General features: G+C 34.0%; 1 protein-coding gene across 2 annotated transcripts; it reads left to right on the forward strand.

Annotated features, from left to right (window-relative positions):
• Nucleotides 1-1,756: 1,756 nt before the first annotated feature.
• Nucleotides 1,757-10,111, forward strand: LOC132719538 (protein gustavus-like; the record flags this gene model as incomplete). Of its 2 annotated transcripts, none has more annotated exon segments than XM_060703317.1 (3): nucleotides 1,757-1,943; nucleotides 9,305-9,463; nucleotides 9,883-10,111. In XM_060703317.1, coding segments are annotated over 3 exon segments (560 nt in total), but the record flags the coding sequence as incomplete, so codon positions are not given.
• Nucleotides 10,112-10,323: the final 212 nt, after the last annotated feature.

Genomic DNA, 10,323 nt, shown 5'->3' on the forward strand with positions numbered 1-10,323 from the left:
AAAATAAATATTTTTGAGGAATAAAAATGATAGCGTTTCTGAGTCATAATGGGCCTTTAAAGTTCAACTTGAACCCTGGTCAAATCTCCAAACTTCCGCCATCATTAGAGTATATAGAGTGGATATCGAATTACGATCGATAAGAAATTTTGCAATACGTATATTTTAACGATGTCCTTGTTTTTAGCATGAATAGGTCTAATCCATACAATATCGTGAGTCGATTTAAATATAAACATATCTTCAAATCTTTTGTAGATATTTGCGCAAAATTCTATACAATTAACGACTCGTCGGTTTGAAAGCATTATAAACATTGGAAATTTAAATCAGAATTTGGCGTATTTACTATACATATTTGATGCCATGACGTAGTAACTGTTGTTAATAAACAATTACTTGTATTGTACACGTACAATAAATTATCAAAGCGCTATAAGCACTGATGAAAATTTCAGAATTTGATAAATGTATAAATTAATTTGAATCAAAGTGATGAAAAATGTATCTTAAAATACAAAAAAAAATGTATCTTAATAATAGTCATCATACATGTACATGTTCAATAAAGCTAATTTAAGTGCTTAAAGGAACAATTTGCCTTAGAAATGAATTCAGTTCCATTCCTTTAGAACATAACATATGTTTAATGATATTGTAATAATGAATTAAGGTCATGTGATGTACTTTTCGTCAGACGAAAGTAGCGTTGAATGTGAAATTATTTGTGATAAATGTACCCAGTGGTTGTTTGTCTTCCTTGCAAAATACTAATTCTCTATAACTGTACTAATTGCCATAATGCAAAAGAAGCAAAAAAAATGGCTCAACTATATGGCTAATAGGTATTATTTTGGAAACTGTATTAAGACAAAAAATAAACAAAAAGCATTTTTGAGACTTAATGGGCCTTTATATAGTACTGCAAAATTTGATAAATGTATAAATTTGTTTCAAAGTGTTGAAAATGTATCTAAATACTAAGATGCGCCAAGATCATTTAAAAAATTGAAAGATGACTTTAATGAAGTTTTAAAGCTATTCCAATTAGCCACCCCAAAGAAGTACTTTGGACCACGGTGTAACTGGAAGAACATGACGTTTGCCACGGATGGACGATATCTGATTATTCTTAAAACAAGAATGTATATCTTCATAAGGTTTGAATTAAATTGAATGTTACAGTGTTATAGTAAACTTAGTTACTGCGAATCTTATTAATCGAAATATGTTATTTGTCTTTTTCAGGATGTGATGGGTAAGTCTATACACTTGGTTCATTTTGTTTTGTCTAAACAAAGTAGTAATGGAATTGACGAAAAGAGCTAGAAAGAACGAAAAGTGCAACCTCTGCAGAGCGTTCCTCTGTAACGAGACAACCTCTTTATCAGAACAGTATCAATTATTCCTATAGATTAATATTCTTAATGAATTTAATCACTCTAGAGAAACACTTCTCACCAACAACCAAAATCTTGGTATCCCAGGAAGCATTGCTTTACAGAGGTTGTACAGTGTGCCACCATTCCTTGCTAAGGTTGCTTATATCGCTGCAATATAGTTATATAATAGTACGTCTTGTCTCGAGGTTATAAAACTTCTTTCTCAGCATTTTCATTGGTCAGTGTTAGTCTGTGACAGTTTCTGACCAATCAAATTCCTGAGATTTGGGAATTTCTTTATAACCTTGAGGCCTGGTTTTTCTTTATCTATTTATCTTGATATTGATGTTTACGAATACCTAGGTTTTTAATAATTGTATGAACGAGAAATGGCGGGAAGCATACGTAATTATATTTTGTCGTCTGCTGACAGGAGTGACACAAACAACCATAATTCCGATACACTCACATCGAACTATGAATCAATTGGCGGGGTACTACTCTTTTTATCTTTGGTTGCTCTATTAGCATTGTGTTTGGACACACCCGTCCAGCCCCAAGGTATACGTGTGGTGGCTGATGAAAACTGGCGTCAAATGCTAGAATTTCAGGCTCGGAGGCTTATACTCCCTAACCTCAGCAATTTTGTTACTTGTCAAGTAAGAAAAATAAAAGAAAAACAAAAACTTGTCTAAAACACTTGTTAAATTGAAAATATCGCTAAGCAATATAAAGTTCATGATTTTTTTCTCACTTTTTGACTAAAATTTTATTTAATCACTTTATCTTGATTACGATTTAGTTATTGTACCGTAAACTTCCAGCATTTGAGGCCAGCTTTTATTTTAATCTTTGTCTTATGTTTGAGGAAACTCATGCTTCTTTCGTTCTGTCTAACATAATTTTTATAGAGCATTATATACACTGCATATAGATTAACAGAATAATAAAGTGGCTGCAAATTTTATGAGACGCTCGATGATTACTAAAAAAACATACATATACATAAATAGTACCGGTTTGCATTGTGTAATTATATACATGTATGAAATATAATTTGAAAGCCTATTTCACCATGCTTGGGGAATAATAACATTACGTTGTTTGCATCAACGGAAAACACATGTTTGAAATGTACCCGATTTAATCAGAAAGTATTGGAAAAATGTCTGTGGTGAAAATCTTAGGCGTTAAAAATGTGACATTTGAAACTATAAACTTTTGTAACTAAAATGTATTATTCCCCAACAAAACTAAAAATTTGCAGCCTCTTTCTAGTCATTTGTATACTATACTGTTGTCACAAAATAGTGTCGTCTGTATTTTAGCGCCGCAATAGAAGATGGCGCCACCGAAAGCTCATCTACCAATTACCAGACGATAGGAAGTGTTCTCCTGGTTTTAAGTTTGATTGCACTTTTGGCGCTTTGTTCAGATGGCGGTGTAGCTCCTGGTATATCTTAATTTTCTGTCGTCTGCTTGTTTTGAAAAAAAATAAATGTATTAAATGTGTGAATAATAGTGCACCAACTGTGCTCTGTGTAGCAACGCTATATGTCGCAACGCCGCTATATGTCGCAACTAACGCTAAATGTCGCAACGCTGACGCTATATGTCGCAATCAACGCTATATGTCGCAATCGCCTACCGCTAAATGTCGCAACGTTGCCGCTATATGTCGCATAAAAATCGATTGCCGCTAAATGTCGCAACCCCTTGACGCTAAATGTCGCACTTGGTAGGAAAGTAACAGATGGAACTGAAACAAAAAGTAAGTGTTAAAACATTTAAAGTTTATACCATTTACACATGAAAACATATCCTAGTAACCAAACAAAAGTTGTATTTCGCGGTCTATGGCCAAAACCTTATATGGCCATAGAAACTGTTTTTGATAAAAGGGATGGATTTGGTTCTCAACCACGGACCAGGTGTGAGATCAAACTTTCTCTTTGAGGATGTCTTTCTCACAAAATGCATCAACAAAAACATTTGGATATACATGTATATTTGTTAATATATTATTTGACATAACTGAGCAAACCGCTTGTTAATGCTAAGGGGGAACTATATCTTAAAATAGTTTTTATTATACCTGTTCATAATCTGACTAGATAGGCTTTACTACATGTAAGTATTAAATAATACCCAATTGATCTGTTGATCGATATTCGTAACTATGCGGTGTATTGATTTAGGTTTATGACAGAATTGTTATACTTTCATAACTTTTTATATTTATCTCAATATTTCTTTGGGAACATTAATGAATCAATATACTATGGAATTGCCAAATGTTGACTGCTTACTGTCAACTGCTTACTATCAACGACCTATTACAACTGTATTGGTCAAAAAATTATTCAGTTGCCGAAATAGTTGCCGTTCTGGAGGTCATGCACAATATAGTGCAGTGGTATATAGGCCACTTCCAACAGCCTTGCTGTTGGGTAAACCCTTTAGCGATGTGGTTGAGGTGTCCGCCTACGGACCAAGAGGTCTGTTGTTCAAAACCCGGTTGGACCCTTGATATTTTTCTGCCTCCTAATTTACTTAGATGGTGTCAGAAGTGTTTGACGGACTCATGCGGTAAGCAGGGAGTGACATTCAGGATAGCTGGCTAGCTCTGAAAAGTAAAGAGGGGAGGAGTGTAGTGGTTGTAGGTATATAGGCCACTTCCATCAGCCTTGTTGTTAGATTAACCCTTTAACGACGTGGTTGAGGTGTCCGTCTACGGACCAAGAGGTCTGTGGTTCAAAACCCGGTTGGACCCTTGGTATTTTTCTGCCTCCTAATTTACTTTAATAGTTTACAGGTACATATATATTCTTAGAACAACATTTAAAGGAATTCACTGATAAATTTAATAAATGCATGGACTATAACATGAAATTCCATAAACGACAGCCAACTGTTGACTGCTTACTGCTTACTGTCAACTGCTTACTGTCAACTGCTTCCTGTCAATTGCATACTGTCAACTGCTTACTCCCCCACTAGAAAACAACAACAACAATTAGATAAATAAATAAATAAATAAATAAATACAAAAATGAATAAAAATAAATAAATAGAGGTATTCTTTTATCTGTTTACATATAGAGGTTATAGGCTGACCCATGAAAAAAATAGAGAAACTAAAAATCAAGCCAAAAAGAAATTGTTTTATCATATACTTATAAGTGAAATATTGAGAAATACTGATGAAATAAAATGCGTATTTTCAATTTTAGTATTTTCACTGTAAAAAGCTATTTTTCACTCTAGTGAAATATATTTTCCGTATTTTCACTGCTGTCTTGCCGGACAGCTTTCTTCTAAATTCAGACATAATTTAAGGAGAATACACATAATTTAAGGAGAATTCTGTCAAATTGTAATGTCAAAAAAAGAGAAGAGAAATCTATATGATAAACAGACAATTCAAGTTTTTTTCTATAAATACGGGATTTATTATCATCTTGTGGTATGGAAATTATCATATTTCATTCATGGCTACCGCCACTCATAAACTAATTATTGTCTTGCCACCAGATGAAAATAAATCCTGTATTTATAGAAAACACTTGAATATCCTCCATGAATTATGTCATAATATGTTCAAAAGCAACCAGACATAAAATCGTATGTATTAGATATCTAGATGTATATTAATAATGATAATTCAATAAGCATGAACCGAATGTTCATTTTTTCTTGTGTGCGACAAATTAAGAATAATTCAAATATCGATTGAATTATACATCCAATTTGTCGTTAGATAAATCATCAAAGGGTGATAATAAGACAACAACTTAATACATGTAAATGTGAACATAATATTACCATTCACAAACGCATTCTTTTTCTGATGAAAACGTGACTTAAACAAACCCTGTTTCGATGAAAGCGATGCTACGCAAACTTAGAGCTGAAAACGAGGCGACAGTAAGAAAACGTCACGAACGTATCTATGAAACAGTGAAAATGAGGCTAAAGAAAAAAACGTCCCAAACGCAACCGTGTGACGACGAAAACGAGGCAACAATAAGAAAACGTCACAAACGTAACCATGTCAGTTTTAAAACGAGGCTACAATATCAAAACGTCAAAAACGTGAGCATGTTTCAATTACAATAAAAACGAGGCTACAATAAGAAAACGTCACAAACGTATATATGTAACATTGAAAATGAAACTACGGGAAGAAGATGTTACAAACGTAACTATGTTACGATAATAACAAGAAAACAACAAGAAAACTTCACAAACGGCATGTTACAATGCAAACGAGACTACAATGACAAAACGTAACAAATGTACTGGAATCTATTAGACTTTAACAAAACGCGTAACAAACATCTATGCAACGATGAAAACGAAACTTATAAGAAAAATATAATCTATTCCATTCGCTTTAGTATAGTTGGCTCAGAAAGTAGTCCCAAAACCGCACTGACATACTCGTATGTTAACATTTTGGAAATGAATAATTTTGCGATTTATGTCGCCAGAATAAGGCAACTGCTTTCAAACTGACAGAGGTCCAGACAGGAATGATTCTACCACATATTAAAATTATATTAAAATCACTTTCAAGTTTTTTGTTTGCATCTGCGTGATGACATCATCTGCATACTTGGACATGACAAAAGTTCCAATAAAAATGATGATAAAATTTATCATATCTTTACAACGTGCTTCTATTTGTGCATTTTATCTATGGTCTTATATTTAAAGTCAAAGTGTTAAAAAATTGTTACGTTTTGACAAGATTCTTGTCATTCAGCATATTGCAGATGTGATATATGTGAGGAACGAACAACTCTGCTTCGAAAATAATTTAGAAACATCAAAAATGAAACCATGGTGAAGTTAAAATGAGACTACGATACATTAAGTTAACAAATGTATCAGTGTTACGAGGAAAAAGAGGATAAAACATATAAGGGAGAATATGAGATAATAATTTAATGTCATAAACGTGTTCGTGTTCATGTAAATCAGGAAATAGAGTAACCATTCACAAACGTGTCCTTGTTTCGATCAAAACGAGAATATACATGTAATTAGAAAATGTCACAAACGTAACCATATTGCAATACAAACGAGGCCACTTAAAGGAAACGTGACAAACTTAACTATGAAAACGAGGCTACAGAAAAGAAACGTCACAAACGAATCCATGTAATAGTGAAAACGTGCCTTACAGGGAGAAAACGTCATAAACGTTACCATGTTACGATGAGAACGAGGCTACAGAAGGTAAACGTCACAAACGTAACCATAACAAGGCTACAGTAAAGAAACGTCACAAACGTAACCATGTAACAATGAAAACGAGGCTACAGTAAAGAAACGTCACAAACGTAACCATGTAACAAAATGAAAACGAGGCTACAGTAAAAAAACGTCACAAACGTAACCATGTAACAATGAAAACGAGGCAACAATAAAGAAACGTCACAAACGTAACCATGTAACAATGAAAACGAGGCTACAGTAAAGAAATGTCATAAAACGTAACCATGTAACAATGGAAACGAGGCTACAGTAACAAACGTCACAAACGTAACCATGTAACAATGAAAAAGAGGCTACAGTAAGGAAACGTCACAAACGTATCCGCGTTACAGTGAAAACGAGGCAACAGTAAGGAAACGTCACAAACGTATCCGCGTTACAGGAAAAACGAGGCTACAGTAAGGAAACGTCACAAACGTATCCGCGTTACAGTGAAAACGAAGCAACAGTAAGGAAACGTCACAAACGTATCCGCGTTACAGTTAAAACGAGGCTACAGTAAGGAAACGTCACAAACGTATCCGCGTTACAGTGAAAACAAGGCAACAGTAAGGAAACGTCACAAACATATCCGCGTTACAGTGTAAACAAGGCAACAGTAAGGAAACGTCACAAACATATCCGCGTTACAGTGTAAACAAGGCAACAGTAAGGAAACGTTACAAACGTATTCACGTTACAGTTTAAACGCAGGAAAAGAGACTATAGTAACCCTATTATAATTAATGAAAACGAGGCTACAATAAGGAAATGTGACACTGAAAATCAGGCTGCAATAAGGAAAACTTTACAAAAGTATTTCATGTAATGGTAAAACAAGGCAAATGTATCATTATAAAAATGAAAATGATACTTCATTATGAAAACGCCACAAACGAAACCATGTTGAAGTAAAAATGAAGCTACAATATCAAACCATTACAAAAGTATCCATGTAACGGAGAAAAAACGAGGCTTAAACAAAGCGCAGTATAATATGAGAAATTGGACACAGTACTTCGGATATCAAAATATTGTTGTATCCCCTGTCGTATAACGGAGAGAGAACACACTGATGTTTCACATTTTATTACTCAATACATAAGTATATATCTGCTCTGGACAAATACCAAATTCGAATTACCTAGACTGGGCTATTCGACCACTATTTATAATGACAGCTATTAACATAAAATGTTAAGATATAGTTCCCCCTTAGCAATAACAAGCGGTTTGCTCAGTTATGTCAAATAATATAACAAATATACATGTATATCCAAATGTTTTTGTTGATGCATTTTGTGAGAAAGACATCCTCAACGAGAAAGTTTGATCTCACACCTGGTCCGTGGTTGAGAACCAAATCCATCCCTTTAATCAAAAACTGTTTCTATGGCCATACAAGGTTTTTGCCATAGACGCGCGAAATACAACTTTTGTTCGGTTACTAGGATATGTTTTCATGTGTAAATGGTATAAACTTTAAATGTTTTAACACTTACTTTTTGTTTCAGTTCCATCTGTTACTTTCCTACCAAGTGCGACATTTAGCGTCAAGAGGTTGCGACATTTAGCGGCAATCAATTTTTGTGCGACATATAGCGGCAACGTTGCGACATTTAGCGGTAGGCGATTGCGACATAAAGCGTTGATTGCGACATATAGCGTCAGCGTTGCGACATTTAGCGTTAGTTGCGACATATAGCGGCGTTGCGACATATAGCGTTGCTACACTCTGCGCATGTTTACTTCATAAAAGAATACAGTGAAACTTGTGTTTCAAATCCACTCGAATAAAGAAACACTTTCAGAAATATTGTAGAAAAAGTGAAACCATTTTGTTTTCCTATTTGAACAATTACATGTAAAGTAATAAATGGCGTGCTGCGATAGACTTATCAACATTTGCAACAGACCATAAACAAAACTTCTTTTTTGTTTAAATTTTCAATGTATGTACGTCTTTATATACACAAGTTTTACTGTATATTTCTATAGCATTGTTCAAGCTTTGAATGTATCCAAAACGGACACTCCGATATTCACAATGCACTTTACAGCTCGCATTTTGGGGCTAGAAAAAAGCTTTTGGGACAGTAAATAAGCAATACTTTGGGGGATATTCTAGATAATTACCTGACTAAAAAACGAAAAAAACAAAACAAAACATATGCGTTATCTGCCAGTATGATTGTTCGTCCGTTAAGGATAATAATGAAGGGTTGTGAATATCTATAGCGCTTTTGTATTTTGTTGCTTTCGTATTGCAGTGTTGAAGAAACATCTTTTAACACTTACATTGCTTGTATATGCGGACACATTTCCCATAGCATAAGAAAATTTTTTAGAGCTTTTTTTACGACAATCACTTTTTAATTCGTTTGATATAAATATAGTTATCTATTTTATTCATATCTAGCTCTGTCATAAAAAAAAACACATGTCGATCCAATTTCATTATTCTAATTACAACGCAGCTTGACAGTAACTTCATTTGTGTGATAATATTTCAACGAAATTTAGTTTGTACTTTTTGTCTGATTAGCCATATATTTTTACTGCGCCATGTGCCGTATTATTTTTACAATATTTAATGTGTTTTATGTTATGTAATCTCATATTTTTCATAACTTATCAATTGTTTATTCTTTTTTATTTAGGGAATCCAATCCCAAACTGGGTTATGTCTATAGTCCCGGATCCGGCCTTAGATGTCGGATTTACCGGAACCTCGGACGGAATTAACGCAATAAACCACAATTGTGTCCACAGACACAGGCGAGGCGCATTTGAAACTGACGGAGCTAAATGGGGTGCACGTAAGTGTCACGTGGTATATCATGCGATATTTATTGACATTTTCGTCTATTTATTAAATGCAGTTTATTTTACAGTTGTCTTATCATCAAATATTATTTCAACCAGACCCTTTTCTAAATATATAGTTAGTAAAATCTTATTGCAAGGATGAGGCTATTGCTCAAATTATGAATTGTCGAGTGTTCACGATGATTTTTTTCATTGGCATCTGAAACTAAACTCAACAAACTCTATCTAGGTCAATACGATGTATGTACGTAGCAAAACTACAGCACTAAAGGGGATCTCTTGGTCTCAATCGGTAAAAAAATGAAGCGGAAAAAAGCAGAGGAAAGTTGCAAAAGCTGTAGTCGTATTTTAAGTTTCATTTCACTGCAACTCTTGATATATCATTTCAAAGCCCTTATCTCCTTTTCAGCACTAGCAAAGGGTAAACACGTATTCGAAATATATTGGCCGAGTCGCCTCCGAGGAACAAGTGCTACCGTCGGCGTCGGTAGCGATGATGCTCCATTGTTTGTCAAACCAAAAGACTCCCTGGTCGGCTGCAATAGTTTCTCGTGGGGTTTAGACATTGCCAGGAAACGCCTATTGCACAAGGGTGAAATGCTTGGCACCATGCCAAGAGGCGGAGTTGTTCCAGATAAGTATGTTTGCTTAGTATAATAATAATAATAATAATAATAGAATTAATAATAATAATAATAATAATAATAATAATAATATATAGTAGTAGTAGTAGTAATAATAAATACTTAGTTGACAAGAAGGTATCGTTTAAATGTAAAAGTTTAAATAAATGCTAAAATACATCTATTTTCATATGCCTTTCGAAAGAAAAATAGTAATTACATCTTTT

Source organism: Ruditapes philippinarum, unplaced genomic scaffold (assembly GCF_026571515.1).
Source record: "Ruditapes philippinarum isolate M1 unplaced genomic scaffold, ASM2657151v2 ctg10974_1_1_1_1, whole genome shotgun sequence".
Lineage (NCBI taxonomy): Eukaryota > Metazoa > Mollusca > Bivalvia > Venerida > Veneridae > Ruditapes > Ruditapes philippinarum.